This window comes from Lepisma saccharinum, chromosome 24 (genome assembly GCF_977018435.1).
Source record: "Lepisma saccharinum chromosome 24, izLepSacc3.1, whole genome shotgun sequence".
Taxonomy (NCBI): Eukaryota; Metazoa; Arthropoda; class Insecta; order Zygentoma; family Lepismatidae; genus Lepisma; species Lepisma saccharinum.
Window position 1 is genome coordinate 43430305 of NC_139252.1, and position 23654 is coordinate 43453958.

The 23654-nt window shown below is 37.4% G+C and overlaps 1 protein-coding gene across 2 annotated transcripts in view; it reads left to right on the forward strand.

Annotated features, from left to right (window-relative positions):
* The window catches only part of Vps13 (vacuolar protein sorting 13C), a 168880-nt gene that overhangs the window by 123339 nt on the left and 21887 nt on the right, over window positions 1-23654 (forward strand). For both annotated transcript variants that reach the window (XM_083110859.1, XM_083110860.1), the window contains 9 exons: window positions 125-403; window positions 3463-3611; window positions 6349-6472; window positions 8145-8380; window positions 15994-16156; window positions 18281-18497; window positions 21579-21754; window positions 22574-22693; window positions 22960-23090. In XM_083110859.1, the coding sequence (XP_082966985.1) occupies window positions 125-403; window positions 3463-3611; window positions 6349-6472; window positions 8145-8380; window positions 15994-16156; window positions 18281-18497; window positions 21579-21754; window positions 22574-22693; window positions 22960-23090 (1595 nt within the window). The remainder of the gene's footprint in view (window positions 1-124; window positions 404-3462; window positions 3612-6348; window positions 6473-8144; window positions 8381-15993; window positions 16157-18280; window positions 18498-21578; window positions 21755-22573; window positions 22694-22959; window positions 23091-23654) is intronic.

Below are 23654 nucleotides of genomic sequence, written 5' to 3' on the forward strand. Positions count from 1 at the left end.
GACCTCGTTTGTAATATGTCTACTGAATGAGACATCATTACGTTTATAATTCTCATGTAAGTTTTACAATGTGAAAATTGGAATGCATTTTGTGACCCATTTGGTGTACTCTTGTTTCTTGCAGATTGGAGTATCCATTATTCTAGGCTACACAACTCTTACAAAGCTAGTGGTGTTTACTCCCTACTATGTATTGATAAATCAGGCCCCGTACGACATTGAGTGCCAGGAAGTGGACAGGCCTTCGGATCCATGGATAAAGGTAGCAGCTGACTCCTGCGCTCCCTTCTGGCCCTGCTCGAACAAGAAAGAAATTGTTTTGAGAGTGGCAGGATTCCAGCAGAAGACTGCTCCGTTTTGCTATCATTCCGTTGATACAGTTTTGCTAAAGTTGGATAATAAGGTAGGGGTTTGTAAACAATAGAAGTTTATGTTAATGTAATGTTGTTATAATGCAGGGATGAACCAATACGAAAGCACAACATGCAACAAAGCCAGAAGTCCCAGGTTCAAATTCTGGTCGAGCAAGATTTGGGGGGGGAGGGGGTAATGTACTGTTTTGGTACTTTCATTAGTAATATATTACTGAAAATTCATGTGTAATTCTAAAAGTATTTCTGTACTTTGCCGCCAGGGGTCATGGGTTCAAATCCCAGCCTGCGCATGTTCTTTCATCAATTGCATCATATCATCACTCTTCCCGATCTTTACAATTAACTCTTTCCGGACAGGACTTAGAACATCGTATTTTCCCCAGAAGATGTATTTTTTTCTTCTGTTTTTTAAAAAAAAAACAGAAAATATGCTGTTAGATGTACTATTATTTATTTATTTTTTTGTAAAATCTGCAACACTTCCTCTTTTCACAGATATATAATATGTTACACTGCATACAAATTTTCTCACATTTATGATTTTTTCTGTACCAATTTTTCGAAACTAAAAAAATAAAATTAAAGCATTTCATAAAAGTTACTGAAGACTTATTTTGAATTCATATTACTATAAAATTAATTCACGAAAATAAGGTAAAAAAACACTATTAGGATTGAAATCATCACTAACTGCAAAATCTGAATTTGAATCATTATAATAAATTTTCATAATGTGGACATAAATTATTAAATGCTATTCTCAAGAGTATATACAAAAGTGCCACCTAATTCGACATGAATACAAGTTAAATTCGGCAACACACGTTCACAAGAAACACACTGTGATTTTAGCCCACCCTTCATTCACACAGTTGTCTTTTTAGAGAAAAATTGTAGCCTGTCACTCATCTGGAAAGGGTTAACCAAAAGTGACAGAAAACTGAATTAAAATAAATAAAATCAAACCAAACCAAACTTCTTTACTTTGCATTGCCTTGATAAATTCAGAAGTGGAGAATTTATTTGCAAGGATGAAACATGCTTTGTTGTGTTGTTTTAAACTTGTCCTTTAAAGTTAAATTGAGAAAACGTGCACTACAGGTAACAGGTACTTGTGTAAACAGTTTAATATGTTTATTGTATGACAAAGCAATGTAATGTTACTTTTGAAAGCAATGTAACAGTAACTGTAATGTATTTTTTTAGTAACTTACCCAACTCTGGCTTGAAGCATAGGTTTATCATTGTGTTTGTCCAATCTTCAGTTCATCATTCATCCTCACTGTCGCAATTAATCCAAAAGATACAGAAGGGATGTAAAATAGCTGAAAATAGAATGAAGGTAACAAATAAATGAAATTGACACTAATAACCAATATTCTATGTGATATGATGGATATTAAATGGCAAATGCTGCATGAAGAACCTGAACGTGTTGCTGATCTCCTTAATTAATATATGGAATCAGGTTACTGCAATGAGTTTTGCCTTGTTATGAAACAGTTGATAATGCAGGCAGTTGGAAGAACTTCAGAATCATCTAAATACCAGGCTCAGCACTCAATAAGAGTAAAATCTTTTCAGAGTACGAAAATTCCTAATCCCCCCCCCTCCTTTCTCGGAATATGTCACGTGTTTGGGCTTTGGGCTCATGTGTTCGCTGTTCAGTTGACAGACACAATGAATGCTTGGTATTTACGATACTGTTTTTCTCCAAGCTTCCAACACTGTGATTTAGTACTGATAAGGCACACATTCTTCTTTGTGTTTTGTGTTTAGACCTGGTGATCCAGCTGAAGTAGTGGTGGGGGGGCGGGCAAGGAGAGAGGGGATATGATGAGGTTTGGCGGTGTCAGCTTTCTGTCGCCTCTATGTTAAAAATGCAATGAAGCTTGACGATTGCCAGAGGCGCCAGAAGCGTGAGTCTCTCCAGAAGTAGAGGCAAAACAAACGATTGCAAAGGCTTCCTTCCTTCCTCTGTTAGGAAAAACAGTTCGTATCATATAACAGCTCATCGATTTCCCTAACGCGCAATTGTTGCACAATCATTTCCTAATTGTTTCCTTCCGGACATATTTCCACAACACATATTTCCACAAAGAGCCGAGTCAACAGGGAAGAAATAGATTGACAGAAGCTACACAAGATGCAAGTGCGAACGAAAAAAGCAAAAGTTTGGGTTTTCTCCCCAAAGTAGCTGGAGAAGAGGGGGCAAACTCCACATTTTTTTTTTCGGGGGATGCAGCCCCCGCCCGTAAGCCCCCGTGGTTGGGGCATCCAAATTTTACTTGGTTGCATGCACTGATGTTCTACCTGCAAAACAAAAGTTATCCAAAGTAGATTGGTCCCATAGTGTCAGTTACATAACAATTTTATGAATAATATGCAAATTGGCTAAAATTCGCTAGAGTTTTACGTTTTGCCTTATTATTCAAATTGTATTGTACCCACGAACATGAATCAAGTTTCATTCTGTTGCGGAAGGTCCATTCTTTGAAAAAAAAAGCAAAAGTTCCGGTTTTCTCCCCAAAGTAGCTGGAGAAGAGGGCGCAAACTCCACATTTTTATGTTTTTTTCATTGAAATTCGGGGGATGCAGCCCCCGCCCGTAACCCCCCCCCCCCCCCCGCGGTTGGGGCATCCAAATTTTACATGGTTGCATGCACCGATGTATTACCTGCAAAACAAAAGTTATCCGAAGTAGATTGGTCCCATAGTGTCAGAGTTATTACGATTTTTCTCCATTATGTATACGAATTCAAATTTCGCGCTCAAAGCCTCTGCGACACTGGGCTTACTTTCGTCAGACAGCACGGCGTAAATAATTATAGCGTGGTTCAGAAAGTTACTTAAAAAGTGCCTGGACCCTCAAAGTCAGGAAATTTGGGCCACGGTGGTGTAGTTTGTAGGGTGTCTGACTGCCACTCAGACCCAGAATTTTTCCGCCCTTCTCCCTGTATGGCACGGTGCTACATGCACAGGGAAACTTTACCTTTTTACCTTATTTGATTTTATAATGAGTTCGAACCTTGTATGTCTTTCAACCTGCATTTAGCTCTATAACATTCATAGATTTCTTTCTCTTTCAGTTTGGAGGAATCAATGTAGACTCCCAAATGACTGAGCAAGGTGTGTACGTGAGGATGATGTCCTATGAGCCTGGAGTGGCACCTGCTTTGGTAGTCAACCACACCAACAGTGCTATCACAGTGTCAGAGAGGGGAGTGGAAGACTCGAGGTACGTGCAAGCTTTTTGATATTTACACCGTGAAAAATAATATATTTAATTTTAAGGATCATCATCATCATCCTTTGCCGTTTCCTACTTCTGGCTGGGTCAGCAAAGAAGTCAAGCCTCTCCATTTTCTTCTGGTCTTCCACTACTCCTCTCTTTCCACGGTGTTCCAAACTTGTCCTCTTCTAACACATACCACTGTAATATAGTATGTGTTTTAGGAAGGGTGGTGGTAAGTTGCCTATTTTCAGACCACAATAACTGTAGCAAATTTAGAGGTTTTTAGCTGAAATTAATCACAACTAAATACACCTCGGGAATGATCTTGTTTTGCATTTGCATTTGTTCATATCATTTGAAGATCGTAGAGATGAAAATTTGATTTTTCATATGCTGAGGTAGATTCGAAATTCTGATGACATTTTCAAATGCCTAAACTACATTTTTGGAGATTAAGAAGAGAAAGTCTTTTAAGAATTTTATTGCATCACTTAAGCTATAGTTTGACAATAAATGTTTTGAAATATAGTACATGTTTGGAGAGCGTTGGGGACCAAATTGGGGGTCACAAGTGTGTTAACCATGGGAATTGCCGTTTCCATAGGAGCCAAATATTTTGAAAGATTTATAAGTCAGACAATTAAATATGGCATGGTTAATACACGGAGGAGGTATTGATGCTTGAAACACCCAGAAAAATAATGGGAAAACACAACTGTGATGAACTGTGAAAAAACTGTATTGAAGCAGATTTAACACATTGTGTTGCATAGTATTTTCGAATTATTTAATGGTCTATGGCATCTTGTAAGGAAATGAAATAAATGAGATAAAAAGTGTGTTTGTAGCTCTAGCATAATTCATTTCAACATAGGCACAACTCTGCATTCACAATATATTTTTTTCATAAACTGAAGTTCAGAATGGATTATCACTAATATTCACTAATAGTATTAATAGTACTAATAGTATTTACTAGTAAACATGCTGCATCTTGAAAAACATACACTTTAACATGCTTAAATTTTAGTATTGTTGCAGGGGGAAGAAAGTAACAAGCTTGATTGATAAAATTTAAAGTCTCACTGCAAAAAAGTTAGTTTTTTCTGCCACATTTGGCTAATCGCGAAGATGAGAATGTGATGATATGATGAAATTGATGAAGGGACATACAAAGAATACCAATGCCCAAGCTGGGATTCAAACCCAGGATTTCTGGTATCACAAGCATTTCTCTCGTTAAAATAAAATGTTATTAGTCCTCACATGTAATAAGGTGTCAGTACAGAGTGCCATTGTTGACTCCCAGAAAAAGAAAAGCATTGGTTATAACATATTTTGTAACCCCCCTCCCCAGTAGTCTGATTGTTGGATGCACCAAAGTATGTGCCTCCTCAGAGAATGCAACCCTGAACCAAAGAATGTGCCTTCTCAGGGAATGTAACCCTGAAAACCAATCACAAAGCAACAGCATTAACTATTAGACCATCCAGGAAGAGCAGAATGAAGCTGCTGGACAAATATTTTAGAACAGAATATGTTAAATAATTTTTGATTCAGTCAACTATACCCTGTTTCCTTTATCTCTGGAGCAAGGCTGCACATCGCGTCACAGAAGAGGAGGAAATCGAGTGGGCAGTACACACTGCTGCAAAGTCTGGTAACTGCAGTCACTTACCCCCTTCCCCCCATGCAATTCAGTCACCCCCCTCGTGTGCATTGGTGGAGCTGTCTCGCGTCACTACTTGTGCAGAGACTTGATTTCATTTGTCTGCTCCACAGATAAGTGAGACAGGGTATAAAGCAATACAAATTGAATGTTACGATACATTACTACCAGGGGAAAAATGTATTTCATTTTTAAAATATATATGTTTAAACATATCCTGAAAGAAACCAGTTTTGTGCAGGTTTGGGTTTTTATCTGGAAAAAACCCACCCTGGTTGGTTTTTTCGAAAAAAAAACCTGGGCAAAATGCCAACCCTGAAATATGTACACTCGAACCCTGATTTTACATTCTCACATTTTACATTCCCCACATGATACATTCAATCTTCATAGTCCGAATAATGTGATATGTTATACAATTTACTGGATTTAATATATTACTCATAATTTTAGTTTTTCATCTTGGTTTGGCACACACAGTAATGTGTAGAAATTTCAGCGGAAAATACAGGCTCAACCAGGACTCAAACTTGGTTTTCTGGCATACTGTGTCATTGCTCTACCAAGCCAGCCATGATGTCACCTGAATTTTCAGTCTTGCTGTTTTACCTGTGTGGAATTCTCTGTCAGTGCTACTGCTGAAGGATATGTTGCCTTTGAAACACTGTTGACATCGACAACACCTACTTTTTTTTCCCCACCATAGAGGTGTAAATTACCTTACTGCTTGACACACACAGGAGACGTGTTTCAAGCATACAGTCCCATGCAGGTAAAAGCAGCAATGGCGAAACAAGGGCTGGCTTGGTATCTCACTTGGTAGAATAATGGCACAGTATGCCAGAGTTCTGGGTTCAAGTCCTGGTTGAGCCTGCATTTTTCACTGAAATTTCTACTTAATACAGTTTATGCAACAAAAGTGGCACAATGCAAAAATATATTTTTTTAGTGTACTCCATTAGCCACCTTCACTTTAATATTGATTAAAATGTAATCAATATTATTATTAAAATTCCATGTGTTCTGGCTCCTTTTTAAATAGTAACATATATGATTGTATGATTCTTACAGGGCTTATTCAAAGCGTCTCAATCCAAAAGAAACCTGCTTAATTTCCTGGCAAAAGCCTACTGGATCAAGAGTTCTGGTCTGGGATGGTGGTAAAAACAAGGAAATCACCAATGAACTGAAGAAGGTAAAACCCTTTAAATTCATAGCACAAACATGGTTGAAATTCTCTCAAATATGTAATGATTCCATGTAATATGCTTAAAGGAAGTACTCACTTATGGATGAAAGTTTTGCAGATATACGAGTAATTCATTTTAGTGTATTGATTTGCTGCCATGTCTTTCATTTCCTGAAACATAAATTTCACATAACTTTTGAAAAAAGAAATATTCACGTATCGATTTTAGTGATGGTCACCATTCACAGAAGATCAAGTATAACAAAGTATACAACCCATTTTTCTCACAGAAGTAGTTATTGATTTTAGGATGATTCACCAAATGTCACTGAAATTCATAGGTGAATAAAGTTTTTCATAAAAGTTATGTGGAATTATTATATACTTTAGTAAGAGGTGAAGACAAAACACACTCTTATTTTCCATATTTCAAGTGTTAAATAGTTCCCAAGGAAAAAAATTATTTGAATTTATAGTTCAGAAAAAAGAATTGACTAATTTTAAAAATGGTGTCTTTCTCACACTGTCATTTGAACAAAGCTTTTAATTTTGCAAAGGTTTTTTTAATATCCTCAAGTGATACCAGCCATAAGAAGGAGTAGTAATATAACGTCATGGTAATAAAGAGCATAAGAGACAGACAGTGGAACTTTTCCCTCATTTGTATTCAGCTGGGACCCCCCTCCCCCTTCTTTTTCTTCCAGCTTGTTGTATTGTCAACAACAGGCTGAGAGATATGGCACCAGCAACTTCTCGGACAGATCCAAGGATATCAGTTTCAGATCTCTCCTTTGAGCAGACATGGCTCACCCAGGCAAAACCATTATTTAGTATGTCAAAACAGGAGTTAAATTGGAGCACATTAAAAGCGAGACTGCCTTTTTAATCCACTTCTGCCAGCTGTTCGTTACTTGCCTTCTGTTGAAGAAAAAAACATAATTCTTATCATTTTACATCTTTATACACTACATGAAAAACATCTTGAACATTTGCAGCCAGTGCTTTTTTTTCTGTTGGTACGCAACGGTATGCCGTACTGACCCCCTTTTTATAGGTGATTATTTACGAATATACTACAATGTTTTCAGTAGTTCTTATAATGAACACAAGGACAAACCAACTTGAAGAGTAGCAGGACCTTTCTTCCTAAAAAAGGAAATAATTTGTCAAGGCAGAGAGCTAAGCAAATATCTACTTGAGACCACTATATGCTGATAGGCTAACCACTTTATTGCTCATATGGTTTGACTGTGTTGCTCTCTGAACCAGTGTCTTCCTGTCCTTCATATTTTGTATAATGCAGAGGGCTAGAGGCTGCAGTTCACTTGTGAAGTTTGCCAGCACGAACTTCACCATCACATGGTGAATGGTGGATGAACAGAACACTGATCAATAAACAAGATAAATTTTCTGTTTGTTATGCCCATTTTCCAATCAAGCACATGCAATCACTCTTCGCAAACTTTCAATGTATCTCATACTTTGGAGTTACTTGCATATTTTATGGACAAAGTTTTCACATTTTTAAAATAACTAATTTTTGAATTGTCCGTTTTCAATGGGGAACTTTTTCTGAGCCATCGAAGCTGCAAGCTAACAAAACTGTAACGCTTTCCTTGATGAAATCTAAACATTAATTAAAGAGTTTTTTTAGTTAATATATCTTAAACTTGTACAGGATGAGGTAGGAGAATTCTATGATGCGAAAGGCAACAAACGCTACTGGATTTCTTTCCTGGATGGAATGCAGAGAGTCCTGCTGTTCACGGGGGACCCTGCTGTGGCCAGAGATGCTCAGGTGGCAGGAGACTTCGAAACAATTGACCAGGATATAACAGTTACACTGCATGGAGTCGGTCTTTCGTTGATCAACAACACTGTACCAGCTGAACTTGTATATCTTGGAATTGCAAGGTAAGTGTTACTAGGTTTCTCACTGATCTGGAAAAGCATGGGAAAAAACAAGTTTTCTTTTTTTATGTGCCCAGACTTAAGGATGGAAAATAATTAATTTTATGTAGTATGTTTTTATAGTCGTTGTTTATATATTTTGAATAATGACGAATTATCTTAATTCTCGTGAATAGCAAGTGCAGATTAGTGCTTAAAACTTGGTTACTAAGATGTTAAGGCACCACAGAATGGTATGGAAATTTATTTTAAAATTGCCTGGAAAAGTCATGGCATTTGTTTTACTGACATGAGTAGGAACCTTTGTCATGTATACAGCACAAATATCACCTATTCCTTATTTCAACTACTTTCACCTGCACAAAGACATTGAAACTGGTGAAGTTACAAGTTACAACTTTACATAAGTGTACACTTGTTCACATCTTTTGATGCGTTTTTTTGCATCAATATCACTCACATGAAGTATCTGACAAAAACTGATTTCCAATGTATGAAGATTGCTTAAAATTGGCATATTGGGTCTAGTATCAGAATCAGCAGAAATCAGATATTTAAACTGATTCTGTTGCTCAGTTTCCTATCTTTGAAAGTTTAATTTAATTTGTTCTGTAAGAGAAGAGCAGAGCCACGGTGGTCTAGTGTAGGGCATCTGACTGGCACATGGGAGACCTGGGTTCAATTCCCGGTGTGGGTGATGTAAGGTCGGAATTTTTCCGGCCTTATCTCCTCTCTGGGGCTCACCCAGCCTCAAATCAATTGAGTACCTGGGGGCAACCCTTGGGGGTAAAGGTGGACAGAACATGGCGCTTATCACATCACCTCCAAAATAGCTGAGATCAAGGTTGTGTACGACCCTATCCCTAAATTTACCTTCATGGCACGGTGCTATATGAAGAGGGAACTTTACCTTCACAGAAGACCTAAGAATGATGCATTTTAGGGTGTGTTTCCTTGTAATATTCTCAAATCTCTGACTTAAATGTAACAGTAACTGCTTCTCTACCAGCATAGAATATCTAAGGGAGCTTTCAGACTGATTTGACATGACAAGTGACATGTGTCGCTTGGAGAGAAACCTTCAAAAATAAATGCAACCTTCCATGCTTGCAGGTTGGTTCTGCATGTGCAGCGAATGCATCTTTACAGACTGGAGTGGCTTGTTTCACTTGTCACTTTGATCTGAAAGCTCCCTTTGGCATTTATGTTTGGAATGTTTGAAACTAATTGTGCATTTTTTATTTATTTTTTTGTAAATTGCAGACAAGGTTGTTCAAAAAGAATGTGCAAAAAGTAGAGATAGGTTGGTATGAAATTCCAAATAGTTCATTGAGCTCCTTAATAAATGCATGTTCCCAGGTGAACCAAGCTTTTGCAATGCAAAAGAAGATGCATATTTAGACATTTACGTACAGAATGGAGATTATATTTTTACATCCATAAAAATGATAACAAAATGGAAGAATATTGCTCTAAATTGTAAAATAAACAGACACACCAATATGCCTATATTGGCCGATAACACTCGGGAACAGTGAAATTGCGGCACAGTGTTTGATAGCTAATTTAGGGCGATTTCATGCTGCTAAATAATGATATAATAATATATTTCCTGAATTGGCTCTAATTTATGAAATAAATGCAACTAAACCAAAATGGCGGAAACATAAGACATACATATAAATGAACTTCCAACGACAATTTAATATTTCATTTTGTGATTACAATCATTATTATAAAAATAAATTTATATAGGCCTATGATCATAATAATTAAGAAAATATGTACACAATGAAGTAAGAAACTATGTGAAACGGTTTCTATTCGATTTCCTGCTGTATTGCTTTTTAGGACAATCCCTCTGTAAGCTCCAACAGTAGTCGGCCATCATGTGGCGATCCCACCGTCCCTGGTACCTTTCTTCCATTATCCTTATATCCTGATGGAACCTTTCTCCCTGTTCTTCACTAAAATCACCAAGGTTCTAAGGGAATCTGTCAATGTGGCTATGTAGAAAATGCATCTTCACACTCATATTAGCTCCCAATTTCTCAAAATTTTTCAACATAATTCCAACTATATCGCGGTAGTTTTCTGCTCTGTGATTCCCAAAACGTTTTTGATGATGGACACAAAGCTCAGCCAGCCCTCAAATTCGATGTAAGACATGTAAGTTGAAAAATTGGCTTCATTTATAAGTGTGCGAATTTGTGGTGGTCCGTCAAAGATTCCTGCCTTCAATTTTTCAATACTTAGTCCTGGAAAAGTGTGGCATATATATTTTAAACAATCACCACTTGTATCTAAGGCTTGACAAACTGTTTTATCAACCCAAGTTTAATATTCAGTGGCGGAAGGATGATTTTGTCCCTATCTATCAGCGGTTCATGAATGATATTAGCTTTTCCCACTAATAGTTTCCCTTGGGGGCCAAACTTTTATCGTCCAATGCTTTTCTCTAGCACGACTATCCCACAAACATAGGAAACAGGGATATTTTGTGTACCCACTTTGCTGTCTTAGTAAAAAATTCACCATCTTCAAATCCACACACACGAGCCACTTATGTTCAGCATATTCAATTTTTTTTCTAAAACCATTTTTATGTTTTGGTATTCTTCCTTAATTTTTGTTGAGTGTCCGATGTATTGCCTAGCAATGCTTCATATGTTGCCTAGCAACAATTTACAAATAAATAAATAAGTTTCTTAATGGGAATTTCAGCCCATTATCAAATTTTGATATTACCGAGAAAAGCGTAGAGTAATTTTACTTCCTACATTTTCCATGGTGTGTTTATCTTTATAACTGGAGTCAATTCAACTAAACCAATCATACAATTGGCAATCACAGCTGTTTTGTGTGCTGAAACTGTTATTAAACTTTATGCCACAAAATAAAATATTTTTTTTGTTCCCCAGTGTAATAATAGAGTATGGATTAATCTCTCCCATCCCTAGCAAAAAAAAGTAAGCAAGTGTGGTAAAAACAGCTTCCATCACGGAACCAATTAGAGGAGAAAGTCTTCAAATTCTTACCTGTGTATGTAGTAACTTTTGCCAGAGGTGTTGTGTGTGCAAGATGGTGACATCAAAGCAGGAGAAAGGCACTCTATATGATGGTATTTTCTTGACCAGAAGCTGTCATGACAGTGTGGTGATAATTTTAGACCAAATTCAGTTAGAATGCAACACATGGGATTCATTTCATGTTTGGCAAAGCATTTCAAATTCCCTGGTTGTTTTTGACCTGGAAGGTAGGCCGCTCACGAACTTCCATAGACCAGGGTGGCGACAGACCTGGAAAACCGGGAAAAGTCAGGGAATTGGAGGTGTCAAAAAAAGTCAGGGAAATGTCAGTGAATTTCGTATTCTTTGATTATTTTTTTTCGTTCGTTATGGAACTCTGCACGGGAACAGTAAATCTCGTTTCTTAAGTTTTGGCCTCAACTTTTAGGACCCTTTTATGCGCAACACAACAACGGTGCCAGAAACCAGTGATGGCAGGAGAGGGAGGGAGGGAGGGAGAGAGAGAGAGAGAGAGAGAGAGAGAGAGAGAGAGAGAGAGGGGGGGGGGCAGGCAGGCAGGCAGATAGGCTTCTCGGCGGGAATTTTAAATTCGAACACTCTATGAAGGAAAATTGTTATAACTCTGGCACTATGGGAGCAATCTACTTCGGATAAGTTTTGTTTTTCAGTTAAAACATCATAGCATGCAACCGTGTAAAATTCAGAACGCCGAACCGAGGAAAGGGGGGCTTGGAGGCAGGACCCCCGAATTTCAATGGAAAAAACATAAAAATCAGGAGTTTGCCCCTTCTTCCCCCCTATTTTGGGGAGAGGGCGCGAACTTTAGTATTCTCTGCAAAGAATGGACATTTCTCAAGAGAACGTAACATGTTTCATGTTTTTGGGTGCTATACAAGTTGAATAATAAGCCAAAATGTGATTATTTTTTTTTTTACGAAAACTATGTAATTTGCATTTTTGGAGGTAAATTGTTATAACTTGGGCACTATGGGAGCAATCTACTTCGGATAAGTTTTGTTTTTCAGATAGAACATCAGAGCATGCAACCGTGTAAAATTCAGAACGCCGAACCGAGGAAGGGGGGCTTGGAGGCAGGACCCCCGAATTTCAATAAAAAAAACATAAAAATCAGGAGTTTGCCCCTTCTTCCCCCCTATTTTGGGGAGAGGGCGCGAACTTTAGTATTCTCTGCAAAGAATGGACATTTCTCAAGAGAACGTAACATGTTTCATGTTTTTGGGTGCTATACAAGTTGAATAATAAGCCAAAATGTGATTTTTTTTTTTTTTACGTAAACTATGTAATTTGCATTTTTGGAGGTAAATTGTTATAACTCGGGCACTATGGGAGCAATCTACTTCGGATAAGTTTTGTTTTTCAGATAGAACATCAGAGCATGCAACCGTGTAAAATTCAGATCGCCGGACCGAGGAAGGGGGGTGCGAGCCCCGAATTTCAATGGAAACAAAAACGTAAAAATCTGGAGTTTGCCCCCTCTTCTCCCGCTATTTTGGGGAGAAGGCGTAAACCTTAGTATTCTCTTCAAAGAATGAACGTTTTCAAAGAGAGTGAAACATGTTTCACATTCTTTGGTGCCATACAAGTTGAATAATAAGCCAAAATGTGAAACTGTTTTTTACTAAAAATAGGTAATTTGCATATTGCTCAGAAAATTGTTATAACTCTGGCACTATGCGAGTAATCTACTTCGGATAAGTTTTGTTTTGCAGCTAAAACATCAGCGCATGCAACCGTTTACAATTCAGAACACTGGACTACTCCGGCGCCCACCCAGCATCATAAGAAGCTGGTACCTTGAGGAAACTTTAAGGGATAAAGGTAGCCTGGAGCGTGGTGCTGATCACATCACCCCCACCTTCAGCCGTGATCAAGAAAGTGTGGGGCCCTAAGATTTTTCCCCCAACCCGTGTGTCAGTTGACAACTTTTTGGAGAGCTTATGAAATGAAGTTTTTCCGTAATTTTTACGCTAAGTGTGTTACTAATTTTTTGATTAATCCTCTTCGATTTAAACGATAATTTCCAAATTTCTTCATGACGTGTGCACCAATGACTGTTTCTTTATGTGGGTATGGGAATTTTGGGCATGAATTTTTTCCCCAGTAGTCACTCATTCGTCAGCTGTTAGCAACGTGTCGATTAAGTGTCCAGGGTGTAGTAGTTTTTTCACAATTAGTAGTTTTCTGGTCGTAAGTCGGAATATGTCACGAAAATGTACAAACTGCAATAACTCGAAACCCATTGATTTCCGACTCCCTGTGCATAGGGTTAAATTTGTTGCAAATGTGCTCTAGTATTGCCCCTTTCCAGGAATAGGTCGAATTACCAATCACCCTGTATATGAGGAAAATTCCATTATCTAAAATCCTTACATTAAAATTTTAAAAAAGGGGTATGGAAAATAACTTTCCCAAAATAACTTTCAAGATATCAAACTCTCACGAAGAGGCGTAAGCCATGTGACTTACAATTTGAAACAGTAATTTATAAACCATGAAGGTGTAATTTCAGATATTTGCCAGAAAGTGCGCTAAAATGAAAATGTGAATATTGGGAAAAATAACACCGTATAGTAAAAATAAAGAATAAGAAAATACAACAATTTGAAAAAAAGTACCAAAATATCAAGGTCCCTACCGATTAGGCATAAATAAAACAAGAATATCAGTTGTAATTAATTGCATTAGTAACAGTGAGTCCTAACCTAATTTTCGGCATAATCACCACCGTTGTTCTGGCATTTGTCGTAGCATGGCACTAAATTTTGTATGCCCATGATATATGTTTCTGACAGCATAGACTGGAACTATCTCTACCGCAGTGTAGCTGTCAAATCCTTACCCTGCCAGAAACCTCTTCAGTTAAACAAAGAGATGAAAGTCGGTACATTCAAGGCCAGGGCTGTAGAGGGAGTGGTCCAAGATCTCTCACCTGAAGTGATGCAAAGGGCCCGCGTGTACTCAGCTGTATGGGGTTGTGCACATTTGATTGGCCTTCGGTGAATTGTCTGCACCATCGTCTGACCATACTATCACTCACAACATCCGGTCTTCACACCTCACATGATTGCTGGTGGCTCTGTGCCAAATTCTAAGTGTGCAATGTAGGCTACATCGCAGTCGGTGGGAGACTGTATGAGAGCTGCAATGTTTAACCTAGAACTGTCCTAAAACGGCTGCATTGCAACTGAACCAGATTACAGCTACATGCCACTTCTTCCTGTCTGCTTGTGTGTGTGTCGCTCTCCGACCACTAGTGCTGCGTATAGGCACCATTGGAGCTTTTTTCAGGATGCCCCTCGTATATGAACTTTCAGATGCTTTTATTATTAGTGTTTTCCTGTTTTAATGTGTGGTTAGCTAAATCAGGTACCTATACAATGCAATTCTATAAATTCCTTGCGTTAAATTTCTAATACCTACATACCCTTTTCGTCAGCGTTAATGGTATAACTGCATGTTGTCAGTTTCACAGTACTTCACTTGGATATACTGAAGCAGAAATCCCATTGATAATGTAAGGAAATATGACACTTTATTTTGTTCGATTCAATTGTTTCACTTATATGAAAGAGTTAAGTTGTTTGCTTTACAGAGAAAAGAAGTAGCTTTATGCATTGAAAAATGAGTCCGCACTCATTCTTGCAAGCCGAGGGTTCCAAACCTGAGTGGAAATATCAACATATAATACCGAGAATGTATAAAGAGACTGATAAATTACAAATTGTATTTCTTAATCAGTCACTCTTCACTCTTATCTCATTTAGTCGTAACTTTAGAAATAATCAAGTATTTTATTTTAAACTTACTGCGTATGACAAAATTCCGTAATCCTTCCCTAGCTTGTGAATTGTAATAATTTTCCAAATTCACTATTTTGCAGTTTGAATTCAAATCATAGAGAATAGAGAAATTAAGTCAATTTCATAGAAGATAATATTAGTACTTAACAAAACCATACGTGGATCTGTATGAGTTTATTATTTCCATTTGCAAAAACATCGATTTAGTTTAGTTTGTAATTGTCAGGGAAAAGTGTAAATTTTGTCCTGGAAAACCTGGAAAAGTCAGGGAATTTCATTTCTGCTTGTTTGTAGCCACCCTGATAGACAGTGGAACGAATTTTGAGCTGACGGTATATCATACAAAAGTACACATGTGACTATGAGAGACTCCTCAAATGTGATCTTCATATTTGAGGAAATGCTTTCACATGTCTGGAAAGAACTTAGATTCTGTCATGACATTGGCCATGTTGCTAATGGCACATCAAACTCTCGCAATAAACATGGAAAACTTGGAGTGGTCTGTCAATTTATGCCATAACACTTATGGTATGTCACTTCAAGTATGAATAATTTAACTTTATTTTGCATCATCCTTTTTGAATAACCATGTATGTTAGAATTTGTTAGTATACTCACCGTTAATTATTGATGAGTACATCAGAATTCATAAATTTCCTACTTTTGTCACATAACTAATGTTGGGAAACCTGTAGTGGCTGCTTCCAGAAAAGAGGAAAGTTGTCGTCTCCATTATTTAATTAGTTTTTCATCATTCTTCCAGCTCGGGTGTCATTTGGCAGGCGAAGAAAGCAGATGCCAAAAGGTTTAAGCCCCTTAGCCTGAAGGAGTGCATCATGATAGAAGAGGCTTATCAGAGGTACCAGAGGCAACTGAGGGTTGGGGAGCACCCAAAGCCACGAGTCATCTTGGAAAATAGGATGGAGGTGAGTTAATGAGTGGAGCACCTCTTGCTATTTAAGGCAGTTTTATTTTCAATAACCTAACATTGAATGTGTACTATTGAAAGTCTGTAGAGTTACTGTAATTATTAACACTTTAGCAGATGTGCTTCATGTCATTGTTCATTGTAGCTGTTGAAAGGAATTTTAATAATGTATCCACAAGTCAACCTAACTTTGCACTATTACTTAACTGTACAGCAAAATTTGTATACTGACTCAGAATCGTTAGGAGCTACCTAAAATTTCAGATTCTGATCTTGAATGTCACTTAATGACAGCAACAAAACTCAATGCATTGACCATGGACGCTTCAAGTTAATGTTTCATGTTGAACAAGTATTTCTTCTTTTTGGCATATAAGAATATTAAAGCAGTGCTTCTAAGAATAAATAAAAGCCTTGTAGTTGCCATGCCATTCATAGGCATGCAGTCTAGTGTGTATTGAAGGAAACGTGATATCATTTTTAACTCTAGGATTCATATTTTCCAAGAAAAAAATTTTGGAATTTTTAATTTCCCGTTAAAAAAGCACGGATTTTATATTAGAAAGTATTTTTCTAAGAAAGTATTATCACTAGGAGCTCAATTCTTGGTACGAGAATGAAAAACATATTGGGCAATACGCAGAAACTGTTTTGAATCTTCAAGTCCTGGCGTTGCCTACGTGGGGACCCGACGAAATTAAAATTTTGTGAGAAAAAGATGATTTTGTAATTTTTTCTTTTTTTTTCTATTTAAAAAAGGTAAAGTATTCCCCTGTGCATAGCACCACGCCATGAAGGCGTATAGGGGGTGTGGGGGTAACGCCCCACACTTTCTTGATCCGGTCGTGAATGGGGGTGATGTGATCAGCATCACGCCCCTGACCGCCTTTACCCCCCAGGGTTTCCCCCAGGTACCCATGTTATTCGACGCTGGGTAGGCGCCGGGGCCGCTTCCACCGTTAGAAAAGTTCCCGGATTTGAACCGGCCGGGGATCGAACCCGGGACCTTTAGCATGGTAGTCAGACGCGTTACCGACTGAGCCACCGCGGCCACTTTTTTTCTATTTGGTGAGTGATTTTTTTTTTTTCAACAATAGGCATGTAGCTTAGACTGTACTGAAAGAAATGAGCTATAATTTGTAACTCTAGCCTTCCTAGTTACGGAGATGTAAATCTTTATTTCAAACCTTGCACAATTTTAAACTTCCCGCTGAAAACGCGCATGGCATTCAAGTGTCTACCTTTACTGTGCACTAATGCCTTGCAATAACAAGTTGGAATTTTGACACACATTAGAGGAAGGTCTGATTATGTAGTGTGTGTAACTTGGCTTCAATATATCTTGTCCCTTTTGTGTTACACCATTTAAAAAAATCTGCCATTTTCCGGTGATTTTTCAATTTCTTGCATATTCAGCCACATATAATATGGATGCAACATAATGTGTTCATACTGAGCCTACATCAGGGTTACTAGAAAAATTAATGCCACCTTCCTGGGTGGATTACAACTGTAACAGCAGGCACACAAAATATGCATTTTTTGACATGTTAGGCTTTTTAAGGCATATTTTGGATTATTTTATTTGCTAACGTAAACAAACAGGGTATTTTGATACAATATGTGCGTTCCTTGGTGAGAGGTTTGTTTGGTGTGTAAGCATCACTAGGCTGCAATCAATAGTTCCAAAGTTACTGAGTCCTGAAGTTAGTTCTGAGACTCATTTCTCAGAATTGAGTCACATTTCTAGTTGCGCACCACCTTCTTCCACAGGCTATAACTCTAGAACTATTTTTCAAAGGAACCTAATATTTGGAATACAAACCCTCCAGACATGATTAAACCATCATGCCAAATTTTGTCGAAATACAAAACCATGACCTGGAGGCCCTGGTCGATCTGACGTGGAATGACGCAAATGCTGTACCCCGCATTGATAGGTTGATTTGGAGTTTAGCTTGATAAGCCATGCTTCATTTAAAGTAGGCTTATTCACTGAATGGCTTTCAGTACACACTTTGACTTGGGCTATCTGTACACTTTAGTTGCAATTGTGTATCACTGTGCCACGCCACCTTTAGCGAATTTGCAATAAATAGGTTGCTTCTACATTGTCCTTTAGGTAGATTTTGAGTTAGAAGAGGTAGTGAAGCCCCAGAAGAGGAGGCTGCGTCGCGTCTTCCAGACTGGCTTGTGGATGCATGTGAAGACCTCTCCCCATCAGATACAGATTCATGCAAAAGTCAACCGGCTGCAAATAGATAATCAGGTGTATAACTGCGCTTTTCCTACAGTGTTTGCTCCCGTGCCTCCTCCTAAGAGTGTTGCCGCAGATACTGGTAAGTAAGGGGAATTTACAGAATCCTTTGTCTTATCTGAATCTGAGTAGAACTAATAAATATATTACGCTACTCAGAAGGTTAAGTTTCATTAGGCTCAGAGCAGTGTTTGGAAGTGTTGTAATTCAGCCTAAACTGTACTAAACTGTAACTTGCTACTTTTAAATGTAAGTAACATTGTAAACAGTTACTTTACGACACTTAAATTGTTAACGTGAAAATTGGTAATATGGGGCAGGAGTTAGATTTGGCAACTCGAATTCCAACTTTGTGTCTTCTCAGGATACTAAGATGATGTATTTTCTTGGAATCGCCCAGAGAAGTCTTATGTTACATCCCATAAATAAAACACATTTCATATTTTTATTGTATTGTAATTTAATTTGCAAGAAAATTTCCAGCACAACATAACTATTTAGCTGTAGTTTATGGTTATTACAAGCATAAGAAAACAGTTTTTCATTGTGACGTTGTAATAACTGTAAACTACAGGAAAATAATTCTACAATGCAAGCAATGCGTACATACAAGAAAAGCAACATAACTGTAAAAGTAACTTACAACTTCCTTTCAAGTACCAGTAACTGTAATAGTACCAGTAACTGTAATGGAGTTAACTCTGGTACTTTCTTAAAAAAGTAACTTTCCAAACACTGGCTCAGGGGTATATCCAGAACTCTCCATCTGTGGAGGAGCATGGGTCATATAAGGGTAAGAAGTAAGAACCAAAGTAATTTGGACCTTTGTGAAGAATTTCAGGGGAATATTGAGGGAATTTTGGTGCATTACAAGGATGTGTGAACAAATCACGGAGTAGGCTTTTCAGACACAACTGCAGACGTATTTGTCACAAAATTATTATGGTCAGAATCCGTACAGATTAAACTGCTTCACTATATAGCCACAACCATTGCTAAGGCACTTGTCACACTGGGACACAAGCTTTTGCAGACTCTTATCGAGGAAATCTATATCTGTGCATGCTCATTGAAACAACTGCAACATACACAGAATGCCCCCCTCCTTCCTCGTACAATTCTGCTGTAGGTTGTTGCGACGTTCATCACTCATTCCCACTTACGTATAATTACTACCAGATCCACTTGAACTTTATATGAATCAAAATTTCTGTAACAATCTTTTATCACTCTTAGAATTAGCAAGTTTTCTGTTTTTCCATTCATTTTTATACTGACTTTCACTCAGTGGTAACCACTTTACACAATTCTTTTTTATTTTAAATTTACACTTGAAAATTTTCACTCAAAATCTATCCATATATATAAAAATGTGTGTGTGTGTGTGTGTGTGTGTGTGTGTGTGTGTGTGTGTGAGTGTGAGTGTGTGTGTGTGTGTGAGTGAGTGAGTGAGTGAGTGAGTGCGTGCGTGCGTGCGTGTTTATTTGTTTTTGTTTGTTTGTTCCGGCATAACTCTCGAACGCCTGGAGCAATTTCAACCAAACTTGGTACACGTATCACTTGCAATCTGGAAAGAAATGCTGTGTGGGTAAGACACCCCTGGAATCCTTAGGGGTGGGGTGGGAAGGGGTGACATAAAAATAATCGAGAATCACCGATATTAAATTCTGCACCAACAGACATCCATGACTCTATGCAATCTGCACAACGATAGTGCTTCTCAGGTTGTCTAACATTCAGGCTGTGTTGCGAATGGAATCCATTGTTTTCGTGACACTCGCAATGCGGTTCAACTCAAAGTTCATCACCTATCAGCATGGGGGTTTGAGGGGGTGAAAAATAAAATGCCACAAAGACCTAGATTAGTGTTGAATCCACAGTTTTCGGAGTCTCTAAGCTAATTGGTGACATTCATGATCACATTTAAAATGAGTTACATTTTACACTATAGTAGTTAGAATTCATTATTTTCCTGTCTAATACAAGATTGGGATAAATAAATACCCAGGCAACACCAAGTAATCAGCAACCTGCTTCTTTCCCTAGTTGAAGCTCTATTGACATGTTCAATGATTTCCAGGACAAGGAAAACACCAAATCAAGAAATTCAAACTTTTCTATATTCATTGAAAACATATTTCTGTATTTCAGGGTAGTAAAAATATATTGCACAATTGCTATATTTCTCATACTGGTAGCAGCAATACATCTCAGAGAAGATATTGAGCAGCTAACAGTGCATTTCAATTTGTAGTAGTTATTGTTTGTTTGAAGGTACATGGCAGTTCTTCAATTTATGTGGGAAGTCTTTATTTTCAATCACATCTGGCTTGTACACTACTCCAAATCTATGATAAGTTGAAATGAAAAAAAATATATATGAAAAAAGCATTAAGGCAAAAATAAAATAATCTGGATTGCATCATGATTGAGCATTTTTACCACCCCTAATTTGTGTAACTCTATGTCCAGGCTTTGTGTGGCACAAAAAATAATTTATGGTGTAAGGATAAGAAGTAACTTAAGGTGTAAGGATTCTGATCATAATAAATTTGTGACACATATTCTGTGCAAAGCCTATTAGGTTAGGTTCAGCCAGCCTTTAGAGTGGAGTGGTTAACATAATGCAGTAGGAAATGAGGGGTCCTAACTATATTAAAAATGTACTTTTGTGGTTGATAGCCTTAATTTTGTAACGACCTTCATCCTTCTTTGAACATGAGAGATAAGTACAAGGTATAAAAAAGGTAGCTGCAGAAAAGAGCTGGCCATTCCATCAACATAATTATGGGCTCTATGTTTAACCTATTAACACATTTTTAAGTCATGTTAACCTTGTAACCTATTTTTCATCTGAACCTATTTCGAATAAACTGAATTTCAGATAATTAGGAATATTTCATGTTAAATATGCACTGTATATTACAAATTTACAGTTAACGACACACTACTGTATTGAGTAGTGTTATTAGTAAAGTTACTGTATATATTATGTGCAAAGTGTTACATTTTGTGGAATCCTTTCTATACTCATTTTAATAATAATATGACCCTGTTTATATTTTTAAAATTCACTAAAAATCATTTGGATAAACAAATTCTAGTGTACTTTCATTAGTTTATACTTGTTTACGATGACTAAAACAGCTGTGTTTCCTTTCAGTACCCAAACCGTTTGTGGAGTTGAGTATTGTTGAGAGGATAATGGAGCACAGCCCCGTCAGGCAGTTCAAGTACTTCAAAATACTGATCCAGGAGTTCCATGTGAAACTCGACATTGGATTTCTCAATGGTCTGATGAAGATGTTTGAAGTCGAAGACGATGCAGAGTCTGAAGTTGTAAGTAGGATTTTACCATAGACATCCTCCTTTTTTTAATACCTTTGAGTTCTCTTGCTGTATCTAAGAGCACAGAAAGAACTCTTCTCTGCTTATGCTGCGATATTTTCACTCTCAAAAGTTCATTGTAAGTCTGGGTTATCATCGTTGACCTTGTCATCACATTGAGCAGTGCAAAGGTTTCATGTTCGAATCCCAGTATGGACATATTTTTAACGTCCCCTTGGTCAGTTTTGTTTAGGGTTAAGCCAATATAGATGCGAATACTCTTACCGATTCTCATTTTTACCAATGCTGATAATTTTATTTAATCATCATTCATCCTCATCATTGTGATTTGCCGAAAGAATGGTAAGAAGAGTAAAATATTTTTAAAAAATGCAAATGAACCTTTCTACTGTGCTTCCTTTCGGACGATTTGTCTTTCATTTCCCAAAAATGAAAACATCATTTTGCAAGTCTAATGTAATTAGTTTCTGAGCTATTATATTTTATTTAATAAAATTTAATTTCTAATCACATTCCAGAACAGCCTTGGTGTTGAGACTAACACTGCTGATGCAAGCCCTGACATTTGATTCTTATAGGTTTTCCCTTAAAGGAACATGCGTATGAGAAATTTATTTAATAAATTCAGGGTAAATGAATAACTACATACTCATAAAAACAAAAACAAAATGGCAGAATTGTGGAATCAATTGCAGACGATTTATAGAAATATTGGAACAGTACTACTTGAACAGTATCCCTAGTTTAGAAAAACTTGTGAAATGTGCAAATATTTATATGTTGTATAATTTTCTTTTCCTCTCATTCCAGAAAACTAAATTCCTAGAAGATATGAAAAAGGTGGAGGAAGACTTGAAATTGCAAGTTGCATTGCACTCTTCACAAGAGCAGAAGAATTTCTATGACATGCTTCACTTTTCTCCACTGAAGGTAATTTTGTCTTTATTTGATTTTTAAGATTCTTTAGCAAGGAAGATAGTTTTGTGAAATTGCCTTTGATGCAAGAACGTATGTCAGTGTGTGTGCAAAAGCATGAGGAAAATCAATAGATACGATCGTATATGTTTATCAGAAGTATTAGCCATGCACAGTGCATAAAGTCAGTTAAGTATGCATTACGGACTAAGATTCCATTGCTTTGGTTTCTTTAAGCAGAGGTAACAAAGTGAACGTAATGTGTTTCTTCTCCTTTGCAGATCCACATCAGCTTCTCCTTGAGTGGAGACAGCGAAGCAGCGAAGACGACCCAGCCAGCATCAGCTTTCATAAACGTGTTGATGAGGTCTCTTGGAGTTACTCTCACGGACATGAATGATGTCGTTTTCAAGTAAGTTGATTAATCCTATTTCCTTGGATCATCAGTATAGACAATACTGTTTATTTATTTAGCAATACAGCATTTAAGACATCTGTTTCCTGTCTCCATCCTTGTAATTTTTAGTCATCCTATCTTAATTTTTCCTGGTGAAGATCAGTTGAGTAGTGCCGACTTCTGTGGTGGAGTAGTTAGCACAATATGCTGTGATGTCATGGGTCTCAGCTTCGAATCCCAGCCTGGGCATGGCCGTTCTTTGCGAGTGCCCCTTCATGAGTTTCATTATAACATCACTCGTCCTCATCTTCGATTAGCCAAAGGTAGCAGAGAGGTGAAGTAAAATAAACACACTTTAAACTGTAGGTCCAATGTCTATTAGCTTATCTAGGCATAAAGTGGATTTAAAACTTTGTATGAATTCATCTTCTAGCTTACTGTTGTTACAGGCATTTAAACATGTTTTTTGATGTAACATTTTGGGGGAATGTTCCCTTCACACATTACATCAAGAAACATGGTAAAATGCTTGGAACAACCATAAACTAGAAGAATTGCTTACAATGTAAGCAGTACATA